Genomic DNA, 17,937 nt, shown 5'->3' with positions numbered 1-17,937 from the left:
TATCAAAAATATCAATCAGTTCATTTATCAATTATTTTACTATGTTTGTGATCAGCAATTACGTAGACAGAAACAACAAAAAACAGCAGAATTGACATCTGTAATTATTGTCAAGGAACTGGGAAAAATTTCCAAACAAGACTAATACTTCTTTATTTTGTAACAATACAATGCTGCAAAATCAGGCCTAGTAAGCTGTTGTGTAAGGAGAAAGTTTTCAGGTTTCTCTCATCACAAACCTTATTTCTACAAAGTTGATCTTTGTCTTGAATAAGTCATTAATAATCATGGTAGACTTCCTTCATAGCGTAGAAATAGCGTTTTTCCTCATCTTTTTTTCTTCTTGTGTGTGCATCTGTGCCTCAGTTTTCTTGCTGACCTGTATTTTATTTCTATTTAATGCTGATGTTAACTGGCTGCCTGGCTCCGCTAGCCCCTATGGTTATTCCAGGCAGCTAGCACTCTAATTTTTACTTTTAATATTTTCATTGAACACTGTAATTCTTTTTCTTAGCAAGAGTGAGTACAAATAAATATTGACTGATTGATTGATTGGTAATAGGACTGAGTGGAGCACAATTTGGTCAGTAATCACACAAGTGAATAACAAAATCAGATCAACTTGTCCTGGGTGGAGTCTAATTTTGTTAATCACAACTGTGATTGCAGACAGAATTGAACAACATGAAGTCGTGCTACCAATTAATCAAAACTGTAACAAAATTCAATGACCATAACCATTGGTTGGTTCTCACTGGCAGACAAATGATTAAACTTTTTGAGCTAAACTTCTTTGTAAGATAAACTTTTCTCTACATGGTCATACCAGGCAGACAAAATTGCTTATGTGTCTTTTACAGGCAATACAATTATTTACCTCTATTTAATAGTAATATGGATCTACTTCTGTCAAACATTTTACTCTCTTGCTTATATACTTCGTGTTAGGTTTGTGGATTGCTGGACTGTGATCTTTGTATGACAGGCATAGTCCTCTTCCGGTGGAATTGAATGATCTTGTATTTGACTGTTACAGCAAGGAAGATGATTAAAGTGATGAACTGCAGGCCAGCAAGAATGAAGAAATAATAATTCAAATGGTTTTTGTTGAGGCTTCGCTCTTGGTACTTGTCAGACAAACTTGGAGTCCATCTATTTCCAAAAGAACAAAGCTCATACAAAAGTCCACCTAACAAGCTGCCTAATGACTGGGTAAAAAAGAAGAGCCCCATGACAAAACTTTGCATGGATTTTGGAGCTTCTTTGTATGCAAACTCCAGAACTGAAACAGAAGACAAGGGGAATGTGAACATAGAGGATTTATGAGTGTAAATATCTTATATGATCACTGTGTCAAGGAGCTTTTCAGGACTACTATTTTAAACAATAAATTGTTAAATAACATGCTTAAAAATTCCAACTAGCCCGACACAGGCCACTGATTTGGATATTTCAAGAGATCAAGTAACTTAGGAGTTGAACTTTGCCTATCAAGAAAAACACCAGCTAGATGACTGAGAAGGGAATTGAACCCAGGAAAACTGGATTTAGGGTTAAACATTGGGGGTTTCCAGTGACAGGTGCATTACAGAAATTATGATTTGCATTAGTTTGTGCTTAAAGAATTGTGCTTAAAGAATCTACCCATGCTGCTATGTGATTCGGACAATTTCTGCAAACTTCTAAAAACATGTGCACCAATAACTGAAGTTACATGCCTTGTACAATTTCTTAGCTAACAGTTATCTACAATGTAGAGTGAGCAAGGTCTAATTTCTTATCAAAATAACAATACACTTTCAAGTAGACAGGTGACAAAAATAAGGAAAATCATCATCTAAGAGATATTTATTTTATGTACCACAAAAAAAGTTCACATTTTAATCTCGGGACTTTGTCACTTACCCCCTACACCGGTGAACACTTCACTGACACCAATGAGACCATACTGGGGAATCTGGAAGTAGATAGACATGCAGGCGGTGTAGTTTACATGACCAATAGTCTGACTCCCACAATTTCTATCTGTTCTCCTTGCAGTTTCAATTCCACCAGCAACTGCCATTGATGCAACAACAAACGACAACCCTGGTAATTGAAAAGTAAAACAAAAAGACATAACTGTAGATGATCAAATTGTCATTGAATAAAATATAGAGCTGTTTTTGTTTTTTAGTTTTTTAGTTTTTTCATCAAAACATTCCAACATTTAAATGAAATAAGATGGCCCAAAGTGACATTGATAACAGGTTGAGACTGTGTGCAATAGGCTATGCTGTGGAAACCCTTAGGGGCTGTTTTATTTTTTTGACGGAAAGTTTTCCATAACCGATCATTTCTCATGATTACTGAGCATCCTAGGGCTTGTAATAACTTTGCTGAGTTTAGGCTACAGCATTTTCTCAGAGGTAAAATTACAGTATATGACACCTTCCTTGAGGGTCCCCTATACTTTTTTTCGTGACGCGTGAATGGGCATTTTTTCTTTGCGTGAAGCGTGAATGAGGATTTTTTTTTCTGTGATTCGTGAATCTATATTTTTCCGTCCTCGGGAAACTGGTTTTCAATTTTTTCGTGATCCGTGAAAAATGCATTTACTTTCACATGATTTGTGAACCGTCGACTTTTGTGGGAATAATTTTTCACATTTTGGAGATTTCAGCGTCATAAAAGCTCGTAAACTACACTAAACTGGATGTAAAAAGCGTGATGGCCTGCCTTTCTCGACATCTCTTGACGCGCGTGAGGATGGAGGACTGAGAACTAGCCACAGCAACAGTGAACCAGGAGGGCCTAGAATCTAGTCTGTGCCACACACGCGGGGTATCACACCATTTCGATTGAGAAAAGGCAGAAAATGGAGGGTTCTGTGGAAAAGGTGAATTAATCTGTCAGTATCCACACTCTATCCAGCCTTAACTGATGTCTGCTCAACCATTGCTTTGATTTCATAACCGAAATATGTCAACAAAGTGTTAATATGTCTTTTGGATTCTTTCTTTTGTCTTCACGAAGGTAGCATTTGCATATTTTATTCATATTGTCATCTTTATTGCTTGGTGACCTCGTGCATGACCTAGCTGCAGTCTGCATTGTCAACCTTTATAGTTAAATGACCATAAGGTTTCCATAGTTCAATTTTACAGTTACATTACAATCAAAACAACATTTTGTTGCCATAAAAAATGTCTGCCTTAGTCTTGGTATCGATAAAACATGTGTCCGTGACTTTTTATCTGAGAGCACGCTTAAATATGGCTCAATACGGACACCCTGATAATACAGACACTTTGGCATGTCCCCTTGGTGTCCGTATTAACGGGGTTCCACTGTACATGCATGATACCCAATCCACAAAAGATCTAGACATGCTGACGACGAGAGTCTGAAATTATCAAAATATGGCCATGTGCAGCTATATCTACTGTGGTACTTTTCAGTATTGCCAGATACATTTTTGTAATGATTGTATTTGTATGTTTTGCGAAACGTGAATAGAATTTGCATTTTTACGTGAAACATGATTTAGCCTTTGCATTTTCGCATGAAACGTGATTGCTTACTTTTTTCTGTGAACGAGAAGCTGTTTTTTGAATTTTTCGTGATGCATGAAAAGGCCAATTACTTTTGCATGAAACTGTTTTCAGAAGAGGTATAGGGGACCCTCTTCCTTTAAGCCAGGTTTCACTGGCAACAGACGCAGCGTCATATTCAGAGTTGTTGCAGTGCTTACAACCTAGTGAAAATTGAAAGTTGGGATTGTAAGCCAAGTCATAAACTTGACAGAATAGGAGTCAGAAAACTGGAATATTTCAATCTACTTCTGATTCCACTTACAACTCTGTAGCTTATGATCCTGTAACAAACCTGATTGTTGAGGATGAAACAGAAGCGGGACAACAAACCAATCACAATACTAGATCTCAGGCATTCTGATTGGTTAATTTTTCTGCTTCTGCTTGTGACTCTGACTATCCAGTTTTCACAAATCAAAAGCAATGGAGTTGTAAGTAGAATCAGTATTACGCTCCCGGCACTGTTGGTTTGATTTTCACTATCTAGATCATATCGCTCTATGCTTCTAGTTACAGTTCTGACTTGAACTCCCTTGCTGGTAAAAAAGCAGCCTTTAAAGAGATTTACAAGGAAGGAGCAATGATAGGAGCTGGGGTCTATAATGGAGACATGGGAGAATAAGGTCTCAAAAGCACAATTTTGTAGCACAGTCCTCAAATACCAGATGGAAAAGAGTTCAAAATGTTGAAAAGAACACTAATATTAAATGGTCACTGAACTTACCAATTGAAATTCTAGTGAATACACTTAAACTCCATCCTTTCCTATCAAGCCATGGATAAATCCTCTTATCCAAAATAGGAATTAAGATCAGTACAAAAATGATATCCACTACAGACAGCCATGCAGGAGAAACACCACTTAAATCTTCAGTGCTGTCCTTTTGTAGAATTATTCTCATGTGCAGCCCTTGAAGCAGAAATGTGGAATTCATCTAAAAGAAAATAGTCAATAATCATCACGTTATATTCCTCCAGCTACATCCTCCAAATTGAGAGATCCAAGGGTGGAGGTTTGTGGAGATTTCCTGTCATGTTCTTGGGAAAAGACACTTGACTTTCACAAAATGCCTCCCTCTAGCCAGGTGTATAAATTGGGAGGGACAAACTGCTAGGAAAACCTGGAGAACAATTTTATTCTGGGGGAATGGTTACCTATATTGGACTATAAACATTACCGGCTTCGCCTGCTCTCAAATTCGACCAGTCAGTAATACTTGTATGGAAGCAAGAGTTATATATGTATACTGGCATGATGCTGATTTAATGTTTTAGAATGACACAGGGTGGTATACAGAAGTTAGGCATACATACATACATAAACTTTATTAACATGTCTTTATATCTAGCCGATGGGAAAAAAAAAACCCTCTACTAATTGGGGACACTTAGTATAATTAATAACCTACTATTTCCTAATGAACTATTAAAAAGCCTGACAATATAATTAACAATATAATATAGTTAAAAACCAACAAGAATGAAAAGTAAGACTGAAAACTATTAGCTTGTACCAGATAGACATTCATTAGGCATGCAACCAAACAAAAAGAGTATAATCCAACACCTTCCAAAAGTGTCTCTTTCTGGAAGTTTCAACTAGTTTTACAAAATTGTTATTCCATTGACTGCTGTACACTGTGAGAATCATATGGTGGTTTACTGCACCTTTCAATAACATTCAAACTATGCTCAGTCAATGGCTCCGTGTTTTGCTGCCATCAATCACCTTAGGAGACTTCTCAGGAAACAGAAGTTTACTTTCAAGGGGTTCAAAGGTCACATCTGTGGGTTGTAATTGGTAGAATTTGTTCAATTTTGTTTCTTTGTCTTATCAAGGTTTTTTGGTTGGTGTCGTAATAATGATTGCATAGATGTACTCAATGGTTAGGTTTTAAACTTCAGAGTTTGTTATTGAAAGGTACAATGAATGAAATCTTGAAGATGGCCGTATTTAAAGAAAGAGAACTCGGCTCAGGGCTCAAAAAAGTGGTCTAGTCATCCAGGACAAGTAGATTTTTCCTCTGGGTACTGTAAGTAGCTTTTCATTCCTACTTGCCCTATGGGCAATTGATGAGGTAAGTTGTCTGTCATTGATATCATTAAAAGAGCAAACTAGGACTTGCCCAGGGCAAGAAAACTCTGAGAGCTACTTGTCCCAAGGGCAAGCTGGAATTCAAGGTTTTTTCAAGCCCTGCAGCGACTGCCAGACAGCAGAAAGCAAGTTCATGCTAGTTCCCAGTTACAGATGAACTACTTACCTGAAAATATATTGCCCAATAAGGAATAAGTATTACAAAAATGGCCATGATCTTGGAAACTGTTTTAACTTCCTCTACATCAGTATCCAAATAACTTCCACCATATTTCATCATGGCACAATCCAGCCAGCTTTTGATTGGCATATATTCCTCTAAGCCAGGATAAAAACGGGTGCTACTGTCCCTGAAGAACACAATATGAACAATAATCTTCTGTTGATAGTCAATTCAGGTCTCTTTTGCTACTTCTCTAGATGGGATGGCAGTTCCTGACAGCTTCCTGTCAGCATTTTAATGCCCAATAGTCATTATGTGACAGTGAAATGTCTTCTCTAGGAATACACTGTGAGACAGAGATTCCCTTCTTTCTCTGCTCAGTGGAACCTCTGAGGGAGGGGGGAGGTTCAAAAGCCAAAGGAAAGTTTCAAACTTAATAGGAATATCCAGAGTTGGGGGGAGGGGGTAGGGTTTAAAAACCAACAAACATTCTGAGGGAAGGGTATGGATAATATATAGACTTAGCCAAGCCTAAAAGCGGAGCTCCTGGACTGCTTTGTTCAAAGTCCCATTAAGATAAGCCAGGTTAAGCAAAAATTTTGATTTGAGTTTTGTAACTTTGCAGTTAGGTTTACTGTATATTGTTTGGCCTGTTTTGAGTTTGAATAATCTCACAATACACAAAACAAAAGCAGTGAAAAGCATTTGCATACAAGAAATATTTATACTTCTGTTAACTTTTAATCCTGGGTTAGCATTTAACTGGCTTCTGAACAACCTGGCCCCATTTACAACAAGTTAACCTGACATGAGCCCGTGATCCAATAGAAAACCAGCACTTGGTCAGTGGTCAACTTAAAAAAAAAAACACAACCTCTAAATTTAAACCCACAATATGGTCATGTGATACTGGCCAGCAGATACCTTGTTTTGACAGGTGTCAATTGACCATAATATCAAAGAAGGAGGCTATAAATTTTTGTCAACCTTTCAGCTGGAGTACAGCCACCATCTTGTGCAACTCCGTCATCGTTGTCGCCGCCGTGGTCGTGCATACACGCCCATGAGCAATACTGCTAGCCATGATAACTATGAGAAAATCAATTCATGGGTTTCCTTTTCTTTCCTACATGGGTATGGGGCAAAGGGCTGCCAGAGCTCCACTATTATCTGAGACAAAATGAGGCAAAAGTGACTGACTGAGCTGAAGATGGCTCACTGTAATGAAAGCCCCGATACTGTTGTTACACTCCTCCCTCCCTCCATTCACTCCCTGATTCAGCTAAATACTCCACCACCTCCCTACCTTATAGAATTATTTTCCCCTTCATATTTCTTCTGTTTTGCTTCTTTTATGATGTTATATATCTTTTTCACAATGTGTCCAGTCGGGGGATGACTTATATAACGAGATTTACAAATGCAGAATATTACAGCAGCCAAAACAATGCAACCAAACAGAATGCCAAATCCCGTTTGAAATTTCTTCATTTCGACATATGCTATTACAGAAAGTCCGAGGAATGAACCAATGTTTATACTCCAGTAATACCAGTTGAAAAATCGCCGATATCTTTGCTCGTCCTGCCCTCTTAATTGATCTCCTCCGAAAGCTGTTACATTCGCCTTGTATGCACCTTCGCCAGTGGAAATTATGAACAAGGAAACCAAGCAAAGAACATGGGCAAGATGGCGATATTCTTCATCATCGGAGATACAAGCTGACGAGGAAATCATTCCAATACCCACGATGTAAACAAGAAGACTTCCCCATACAGCGTTATAACGACCACTGTACGAGTCTCCGACAGTCCCTCCAACGGTGGACATCAGGCAAGACAGTGCAGTGAAAATGAAGACGATTCCAGTAGAAATAGATTGATTAAACTGAGTCTTGTTTATCAGGAAGATTAGCAAATTTCCCACAATACCGTAGTACACTAATCTTTCGAGAACAACAGTAAGAAGAACACACACCAAAGGAAAGAAGGAATTCTGCGCCGGTACTTGTGATGGAAGATGTCTCTGTGTGGGGAAGTGTTTAAAGTCTTGAAGATGGCCGCTACCACTTAAGCTAGTTCTGCTTCTTTCTAAACCATCGTTTGAAGCAGAAACTGATCGCATGAGGGGTGTTTTTTCGTCTGATGTAGAAGTCATATTTGATGGTGGAAAAGTTTCCAAACTCATTTGTTTTCCTGCTAGCTGAGCGGAAAAGCTCGCAATCAAAGCAAGAACACCTCTTCACCTCGCGTCTAGTGATAAGCACGTCACGTAAATCATGTGATCGTGACTAGACCCATGCCTCGTCGCGCACTCCTCCCATCCTTACTTCCAACCAGGGGCGGGGCAGAAGACTCCTGAAATTTTTGTACTGGATCATCCAACAAAAAGTGACGTCACATCCGGTTTAAACGGTGCCGCGCAACTCGTTTCACAAAGCGAAAAAATGGCGTTTCGATTGGGGAAGATTTTCTTCTATTTGCAAACCATCAGGTCCGTGTCCTTCCATACTGAGGATAGAAATATGGTGCAGGCACATTTCTTCGACTTTTGAAGTAAAACTGTTGGCAAAAGAGAACGGTTTAGTATTGTTTTGAAGGAAAATAACGGAGAGCCTTCTGTCATCGAATGGCGGATTTTACACATTTGCAAAACTGGTGTTGTTGCGACTTTTGGTTCTTATTGTTCATGATTCGGTGATAACACTAAGTGCAATAGCCTATAATGTTAACAACAACCTGGATGAAGTATTGCTGGCCATAGTTTGGACTGTGTACAACGGGAACATATTTAACAGAAGCCGTTTTTTTCTGAAAGTGAACTCAGTTGAAGCTCTGTATACACGTGCGTGTGGTGGAAAAGACATGCTGAAGCGTATACTCAAGGTTAGTATCCTATTTCCGTATCTCTTGTTGAATACGGTTTTTCTCTGTAAGAAATAAGCAGTGTTGAGAGTTAGAGGCGAGCTTTGGGGATATCAGATTTCCCCGAAGAGATCAACAAAGGGGTGAAGCACTCCCCCACCAAATTTTTCTGGGAGTATCCCCCCGGGTACTGTGAAGTTGTTCATAAATATATGCTGGACAGAATTCAAATTTTATCCAGTCCTCTGTATTGTCTGAACTGCAATGCTGGCCTGGGGATCAACTTCTTTAGGCAGTTCCAAAAGAGGGGGGTTGGCCTGTTTAGGGTTAGCTCTCGATGGTATGGTATATCCTTAGCCCTTAACTTTACCTCCGCTTTTGACAGGTACCCACTTCTACTGTGACCTGGGGCGGGGGGGGTACTCCCTTATGTGCACTATAGGGGTATGTGTTGCCCCAAAAGGTATGGTTTTTCAGTCGTTTTGGTCATAAATAGGGTATCAGTTTTGGCCATTTTGGCCTTAACTAGGATATGGGTTTTGTACTCTAGTCTTGAATTGGGCAATGTTGTTTAGAAGAAGTTACTTTTTCATCATTATTGATAAGACCATAAACAAAAGGCCTTCAAAAATTATGTTTAGGGCAACTGTGTCAGCTACCATCGTGGTAAATAGGTTATCGAATTTTTATTCTGGTAATAAATAGGGTAGGGAGAATCGCAGATTTTGGTAGTCATAATTAGTTAATTTGACTATTTTGAGATTTTAAAGATATGTTCTATATATCAAATGAAATTGACTCAACAAGACATGCTGTGGGAGCAAAGGCCGCTGGTGATTGTTTTCACAGCTTTTTTAGTTCTTCCAAAGATCTGTTTACAACACCTCATCTTCTGTTAATCTGGTGGGGATACAATGTAGCTCTGTAGCAATGGGACCTTTGTTTATTATTTGATCAATGTTTAAATGGCATCTACCTTCCATCTTGTTAAGAAAGAATGAAAAATGGCTGTCTCATACGCATGCATCAAATAATTCACAAAGGTCAGTTGTGATTGCTCCATTGTGGGTGGGCTGAGAATTCTAACTTGGTTTGATCTTAAAGTCATTGTGTGCCATTTATTTCCCCATGCGTTTGACTGAATTTGACCCTGCATGACTATTCAAAACCCTTATTGGATAATCAAATGTGCAATATCCCTCTTTGTTTGAGTTTCCCTCAGTCATTCAATCACAATGGGTTTTGCTGAGTTAATTTTCTCTTCTTTGTAAATTGATATTTCTACTTTAAATTCTAAATCTAGGCATCATGTGACACTTGCCATACCAAGAGTTGTCCCGGTTAGCCAAGCCAAAGTGTTTATATAAAGAAAAGTTGTCCTGCCTGTCAGGGTGCCAAGACGTGACATGAGCTAAGGCTAGACGACTCACCCACCCCTGTTGTCTCGCAGGCAAGACAGGTTCATGATCCTAAATGTAAACGGTTGGTTGAGTTTTCAAAGAAATAAATGAAAAGTTAGCTTGGCTAGGGTAACTCAGGAGAAGGGTTGTCTTGGGTACCCAAGACCATATAAAAGGTCCCTAGTAGGGCCATTCTATTTTATTTCCACACTCCCTCTTCCTCTGTTGACATGAGCTTTAGACAGGGCTATGAAAGAGTTATTTCTGCACTTTTATCTTTTCTGTTAGGTAGTAAATATTGACTTATTTAGTGAGTGTGGCTGGGGGAAGGGGGTGTGGATATAAAATAGAATATTTCTAGTCAGCTCTGGACCCAAGTTGTGTGTTGTCTAACTGATTATACATTCTATACTTTTCAAAATCTTTATGGGTAGGTGTTTGAGAGGATCATCTTATATGTTCATCGCTACAGTGGAACCCTGCCTTATGGCCACCCCATTCCCATAGCCACCTTGTTATTACAGCCACTTGATTCTGGCTTGAACAAAGGCTCAGTCAGTCAGTCATTTTCTTATTTAAAGAACCCCTGTAACCACACAGAGGTGAAAATGAATTTGAGCTATTACCCACAAAACAAAATTCTGGATCGTACATTTTAGGAGTGATATACACAATTTATAATAAGCATCAGGCATCACTTTGATATTGAAGTCCCATAACTCTATTATTTGGAGATTGGTTATCCACTATCCCTGAAATTACCAAGGCTGATATCTCTATTATCATGTCATCAAAGCCATAATATTTTGACACCTACTGTACCAAACACAGTTTACTTAAGCAGTAACAAGAGTCTTTCTTTAGTAAACCAAAATAGTACTTGCTTTATAAAAGTATAACCCTTCCATAAGCCTTCACAAAGTAATATCAGTTGCTAACAATTTTTTTGTGGCTGATTAAAACTTTGTAATAAATCATACTGAACTGGCCCAGGTTTAATATACATTTTGTTGCATTTAGCTCACGTGTTTTCAGTTAAAAGGAGAAGGTCACTCCAAAAAGCTTACTTTTTCTGTCTTCACTTATAGCAAGTGTATATTCAGCATTTCCACTCACCAAAGGTTCAGCCTCTGAAGTGCCTGCTATCCTTAAGAAATTCATCTCGAAATTAAGAAGCGACTTCAGAGGCCACCATTTTGCAACTGTCTTGGCAGCCTGAGGCTGTGTTTACCAGTATGTGCCTTCATTCCGTCCAACTTGAAATTGGTGGGAAGGAGAAGAACCTGCAACTGACTTGGCATCGTCACAAGGTCAGCAAAATCTATTTTTTTCCAAGCGATTATCCTCTTCACTATCTTCAATGCTATTATTTCGGAGTTTAGAGCATGTTTAGCTCAAAATAATATGTCTCAAGAGCAGCCATAACCCAGAGTGGTAGTCAAAATCTGTCGGACAGAGTGATGTCATGAAAACTTGGCCTGGGTGCTTCTTTGGGGGCGAACTTCATAAGGAAAACCTGCACTTTAGAGGCTGAAACTTCTGTGAGTGGCTAACCGTAGTGCAAGGTTTTCATTAGCGTTGACATAAAATTTATGTTTTTTGGAGTGACCTTCTCCTTTAAAATACACACATTAAGACTTAACTCAGTAGCAAGGTACCTCTTGTATGACCAGTAACAGTATACATGTATCCAAAAAACAAAATATATATTATCCAAACTCAGTCATTTTAGTAGTGTTAATGTCTAATGAGTTCCTGCGAAGAGATAATTGTACAGTCATTCTAGCAGCTCTCCTCAATATTCTGGGAGTCTCCCACCTACCGTTTAGATCATCCATCCCAGGCAAGTTTTGAACTATTGTCCAGATACAAGGGACCATGGGCTCCTAGGGACAGTGCTTTAAAGTGCTATTATGATGAAATTTGCGGATGTCCTCCATAATATGAGCATAACAGTTTTGTTACCATGGCAACATACTGGGTTTCAACCTTCCCTGATGATTATAGGCTTTTCTGGCCACCTTTTGCTTTCCATTTTGATGTTTGCCAATGGTGCCTCATCAGCATGATCTAGGAAGCATATTTATATGCAAGGTCAAAGTCGTATCCTCATTTAACTTTTTTCAAGCTGAAAATCACTGAATTAGTGAAATCAGGTTAGAGGAGACTGGAAAAGAGCAAATTGCCATGGAAAAATACAGGCTGTAAATAATTTTTATAGCCATAGGTGTGTTTTCTGTAGTTCTAAGTCTAGAGTCTACCAAGTCTACCAACCTGATGTAAAATTGGGTTGACTGTATGACAACATCAGTCACGTTATTTGCATATTTCTATTTTTCAAACCTACATATCGTTGGAACTGATGCAGATATATGCAAAAGGTAAACAGCATTTTTAATCTTTTGTGGAGTTCTATGTGATACACCTGAAAATTCTGACTCAAGGGGTAAAAATTTAAGGATAGAAGCACTTTAAAGCATTGAGTTGAATTTATGCTGTTGGTAAAATTTTACTGTAAGGCGTCGAAAGGAATTTGGAGGGGAATTTGGTGTGTTTATTGAATTGACAGACATTGGCTCTGTTATTATTGTCATTATCTTCTGTATTTTTGAGGCAGAATGGTTGTTGGCAAAAGCAAAACTGGCAATATCCTCACTGACCTGTGTTTAGATGTTTTTAGGTTTTTGTCTCTGACAATGAAGGTCAATTTGAGTAATTACACTGTCTTTACAATAGAACATATGGATATTAATAGTATAGTTATATTTCAATATTCTCATACTAAAATTATAGTAATTTTATGGCTCAACTTCTACCTATGCTTTAATTTGTGTAAACCACTTTATTTTTTTAAACCAATTTAATGTCATCAAAGGGGAAGGGGGAATCTGAGAGCAACAATAAATTAGACCAACAAATGTAAGGAAATTTGCAATGATTGCTTTCATGGCCTAGTGGAGATGAAGTGGACCAAAAAGTCAGAGATCTGATGTTTGAATTTAGGTCTGTCTGTACAAAGATTGTATTGTAGTATAGGAGTATTGTGGTAAGTTATCACTCATGTTGGGGGCTGATATGGGATCATGGCTGTACTGTTGTAGGGTAGGAGTAGGGACTGAGGGGTGGGTGGTGTGCTTGTGATCCTTTTTAAAAACCACTCTAAAAGTGAAAACAAACTGATTTCAATTGAAAAATTTACAGTACAGGTAAAAATGATACATTATATCTTGTTTTTTATAGGTGGTAAATGAGCAAATACCCTCAAGAGACCTGCAAGTGTGATTTGTTTACTGATAATGGAAATCATAACAAAGATACAAAGCCACCTTGGTGTGATTTCTTCCTTGATAGTGAAGTGCAACCTAACCAAAAGTTGCATTCTGTAAGAGGTGTACAAAACTTAAATGGAAAATTAAATTACACCAGTTTGAATTAATTTTATAAGTACTCCTCTCTCCAAAATATATTTGGTATGTTGTCGTACTGGCAAGAATATAATGTAAAAGTTTTATGGGAAATGTTTCCATTTGAAAAATATGCAGCTCAGACACAATAACAATAATTCTCATTTCTGTGGTGTTTTCTTTGGTGTGAAAGTGTAAAAACAGATTCTATTACCCTACATGTAAGTTGAAGAATATACTGCAGGAGCTCCTCTGAAAAAGTTTGTTGCTTTTTTTCTGTTAATTTTTTTTGTTGAACATTTATATTTCCCTGTAAGCAGTTTCTTCACAACACATTGTAAGATAATAACTAGCCATAAAAAGGACGTTTTTGTCTCAGAGATCATTTCCAAGATAAAGAAAGTGATTTTCATTTATATTTTTTATTTTCTTTGGGCAGGGACATTTTGAGAATTTCCCTAAAAATATCACAAGGTACAAAGGAAGGGGCAAAAATAAAAGTTATGTTTTCATTATCAGTTTGAGTCTCTCTATGAAGCTGCAAAGTATGGTTATTTTATACTATTGTGGACAACGTTAGACCCATTTTAATTCAAAATACAAATGGGAACTTACATTGATAATCACACAATCCCTTAAATTGGCGCTGTTTTGGTTTTTGCTTCTTTCCAGAAAACAATTTGAACATCCTTGTTACACAAGGGGAGGGGGGGGGGGGGGGGGGGAGAGAGGTATTCTACTTAATTTTAAATGGGGAAGCTCCATCTCAAGGTCCAACCCCTTAATACTGTACCCCTTTTCTAAACCCTTAGAAAGTAGTTTTAAAATATCTTTTTGAACAATATATCAGAATCCCCTCATTCTGGCTCATGAGAGTAAATGAGAGATTATCAACAACATTTTAGAGCTAGAAGAAGGGAAATCCCTAAAAGAAAGGTTTGCGTACCCTTTCATTATACACCTGAATTCAACTTGTCAGAAATCCCTTACTCTTTAATAGTTTTTTCTGAAGCCTGAAAACTTTTGAGCAGAGCTTCCCGATATGTCATCACTGGAGTCCTCCCACATACACAATCCAGGAACTCTTGACAAGCTGTGATGAAGCTGGCTTTAAGACTGTCTGATCAGGCAGCTTCAGTTTTTGAGTACAAACTTGTTACTCTCAGTCAACTTCTAGTATGGAACCTTTTCTGGTCTGGTCTGGTCCAAGTTCACAGACACTACGAGCTAGCAATCACTTTCACAACACTAACACTAGCAAAGTCAGTCACAGTCTGGTTGTTCAGTTTCACCGCACCATGGTCACTCATCATTGTCAGACATGAGTTCATAATAGCTTGTAACATTCACCAGCCTGGCAGTGTCATTGTGGCCATTACCTGTTCCCAGACTTCCTTTTATGGCTGGGTGTTTGGGGGATGATATTTCATTACTGTTTGCAAACAGTTTGTTAAGATCGCACATTGAAAGCGTGATGAATTAAAATAATTGAACTTTATGAGAGAGAATTGTCAGACTTCTAGGGTTCTCTCATTCCCTGGAACTGAAATGTCTTGATGTAAGCTTATATAGAGAAAGCAGACTGAAAATAGGGCAAAATGTTTAAGTAACCTTTCAAAATAAGTTGCAAATACATATGATAGCTAGGGATTAAAAGATAGGGAACTTGGTCTGTAAACAAGGCAATTGAAAGGAGTCGAAGCAATTAAAGGTGCATGCTTGACCTCATAGGATCGGGGGGGGGGGTGTATTGAAACTTTATAGTGTCACTGACATTTAACACTGTTGAAACAGAAAAATAAATTACATTATAACTGGAAAAAACAAACAAACAAACAAACCACGACATGCCCCGATTACTGCATCGCCCACAAAAATATCCTCTTGTTTATATTTAAGGGGTTCACGGCCTGCGTATGTACTTGTGAAAGGAAGCGTTTACCATAATTGAGGGATTACCAAGGGAAAAGTTAAGATATCTCGTTTAAGGTTCTTAACAAGTCGTAACAGAATTTATAATGTAAGTTTGAGTCACAAGCAAGAACAAGAATTTGAGTTAGTATCGATTGGCAAGAAATCTCCGCCCCGTTATGTCTTTACAGTGTGATACGATTAACAGCTCTCCATTACTCTCAAGTGTTTGTCAATGGTAAATTTCAAAAAATGGGCTTCTGTCAAATGGGTTCTCCCACGGATAGAAAACTGACATTGCGCTTTTCTCTCAGTGTAATGCCTACTTAAGAGAATAGGATATTTGAATTGAGTGCAACTTACCTAGAATTCATTATTTCCACGTAAACAATGACTCCTGTGGAATACAGCTACGAAGAAACGACGACATTTCGTAAAAACACACGCCTTCAAAACAGCGTCTTTTTGAATAAATAATTGTTCTGTTCCTCAAACAAACGATATGGCGAGGAAGAAGACAAAATTTTGTTTATCATGGCCAAATAAAACGTTAGAAATATCCCGCCGATTGCGAAATATTGCTGTTTTACTTACAGGGAGAACGATTATGTCGCAGTCAAATTTTATTTTGCCGCTCAGCCCGCTTTTTTACCGGATGTGACGTCACTTTTTGTTGGATGATCCAGACACAAAAAAAGTGCCAGGCGTCGCAGAGTGTTCTCCCCCGCCCCTTCTTCCAACTCATCTTGAAGCAACATTTGAGCAGTTTATTACTCCCTGATTACAACTTTTTACTGCTAACATCCTTTAGATACAATTGACTATTCCATACATCTTTCAGTTTCTGAAAATGGCCAAACAATTCTAAAGAATTACTTCTTTAACAGGCGCTCACGATCTCATAGTACTGTTATATACAGGTTACATTATGTGCCTATCCGGTATTCAGTACGGTAATTCAATACGCCCAGCAGTTTCTTAGCTGGGTAATTCCCAAACAATTCTTTTTTAAACTACCTCCGATCACGTATAAGTTTCAAATACACAAGTTACATTACATGCCTACTTCAACCGAATTCTGATATTCAGGACAACAATTTTATTACGCCCAGCAGTTTCTAGCTGGCTAATTCTAAAACAGCTTTTCAAACAAGCTTTTGGTTTCGTAACAGTGTCAAATAGTGCTGCTATACAATTTACATTGCATGCCTACTATAGTCGATGACCAGGTGGAGCTACTTTTCACACAAGCAGCTACACAAAGCTGTACAATTCAGCCCAGAAGGAAGACATTTGCACCTTCCACAACAGTCCTTTGTTCAGCCACATCTGGTTAGTTCTCGACAACTTGCAGCAACTGATGGAATGTCAGTCCAAAGTATCTGCCACGTGTCACCTCGCCTACTCCACCCCAACCAGCTGGACTTTTTGTGTCAGGTCGAGGGAGAGTGGCTTGACCCCAGATAATTCTTCCTTGGTAGGCAGCATGCTCTGAATGTAGCTTGAGGGCAGACCGAGGTGGTATTGCATCATACGGCCTCTGTTTGCGAGCGAAGACATTCAGTCTTGCATCGTTCCCACTTGTATCTGCACTGGACCTGTCATACATGACCACAAAAAAACTGCTCTAGACTCTGCAGTTTGGTGAAGGTGGTCGAGACCCCTTTACACTCATTCCATGTTTGCCATGCAGACTTCTTTCCTTAGCCACGGAAAGCAGACACAGTGTCGTATCACGTGAAAGAATGGGAGATCACGGGCTTTCTCTGGACCGATTTTGTTTACCAATTCGTACACTGGAATCTATCGAAAATTTCCTCCTTGGCCAAATGCAATCCACTTTTTTTCAAGACCAGGCTCGTTTAAGGATTTCTTGGCAGATATGGCAATAACTACCACATCCGTGTCGTTTGCCTTAATCATTAAAGCCTTACTGCCGTCCATTGCCGCATGTCATGCGTGCACAAAAATACGTGGGTCTGCCTCTTTGTGCATACATGATGCTAAATCTTCTAACGCAATTACGCGATTGCAACAGACGTATTCCAAGCACGGCATGTCTGCTTCGGACAACCGGTCCGCAAGAAAATGGAAACGTTCAGTCTTGTTGCTATTATCTCTCAGAAAGCTCGTCCAGTTTTGGAGGGTCTTGCTGGTCGGTGTAACCCTTCTTCGTATCCCTTTGCCCCATTTGGATCGTGCCTCTACTTTCAGGCTGGACTCCTTATACACATCAAACACAATGTCAACTCTTAGGTACTTGGTAGAATATGATATAACTCTCGGATGGATGTCCTCATTGGCGTAGTCATCAAATGTCTTTGACGCACGTGGGGGTTGGGAGTTAACAAGAGCTCAGTGATCCATCTATGATGATTGCATCTGCCTCTGGTTCTGTGTTTGGCATCAAAGCCTTAGACTCAAGTATCTCAACCAATTGCGATTTCTGGCATGTGTGAAGTTTTCCACTGTCACTGAGGGAAGCTGGAGCTGACTGGTTTTCGTGCTGCAAGAAATCATGCAAA

At 38.8% G+C, this 17,937-nt stretch overlaps 1 protein-coding gene and 1 long non-coding RNA gene across 3 annotated transcripts; one reads left to right on the top strand and one right to left on the bottom strand.

The window, feature by feature from the left end:
- Nucleotides 1–19: 19 nt before the first annotated feature.
- Nucleotides 20–8,160, bottom strand: LOC110059915 (solute carrier family 15 member 4-like). Its single transcript, XM_089280249.1, has 5 exons — nt 7,140–8,160; nt 5,837–6,020; nt 4,300–4,510; nt 1,906–2,088; nt 20–1,282 (listed from the first exon to the last, which is right to left on the bottom strand). Exons 1-5 carry the CDS (start codon nt 8,018–8,020, stop codon nt 945–947), a joined length of 1,797 nt encoding a protein of 598 aa, XP_089136375.1. The 5' UTR covers nt 8,021–8,160; the 3' UTR covers nt 20–944.
- Nucleotides 8,161–8,164: 4 nt separating this feature from the next.
- On the top strand, nt 8,165–14,019 carry LOC149096777 (uncharacterized). Of its 2 annotated transcripts, XR_016204325.1 has the most exons (3): nt 8,165–8,718; nt 10,001–10,179; nt 11,186–14,019. It is a non-coding gene; the product is annotated as an uncharacterized LOC149096777 (long non-coding RNA). The 2 variants fall into 2 exon arrangements; XR_016204326.1 differs by lacking the exon at nt 10,001–10,179.
- Nucleotides 14,020–17,937: the final 3,918 nt, after the last annotated feature.

Source organism: Orbicella faveolata, unplaced genomic scaffold (assembly GCF_042242905.1).
Source record: "Orbicella faveolata isolate gen_17 unplaced genomic scaffold, um_ofav_v1 contig_47, whole genome shotgun sequence".
Taxonomy (NCBI): Eukaryota; Metazoa; Cnidaria; class Anthozoa; order Scleractinia; family Merulinidae; genus Orbicella; species Orbicella faveolata.
Note: the sequence above shows the minus strand (reverse complement) of the source record. Positions and strands in the feature narration are given on the sequence as shown.

Bases quoted from the DNA above. Each gene is read 5' to 3' on its own strand.
- LOC110059915 (XM_089280249.1), bottom strand. From the start codon at position 8,020: ATGAGTTTGGAAACTTTTCCACCATCAAATATGACTTCTACATCAGAC. The intron at 6,021-7,139 runs GTAGGGAGGTGG...TGTGTTCTTCAG, and splicing joins GGGGAAAATAATTCTATAAG to GGACAGTAGCACCCGTTTTT. The intron at 2,089-4,299 runs GTAAGTTCAGTG...TTCAATTACCAG, and splicing joins ATTCACTAGAATTTCAATTG to GGTTGTCGTTTGTTGTTGCA.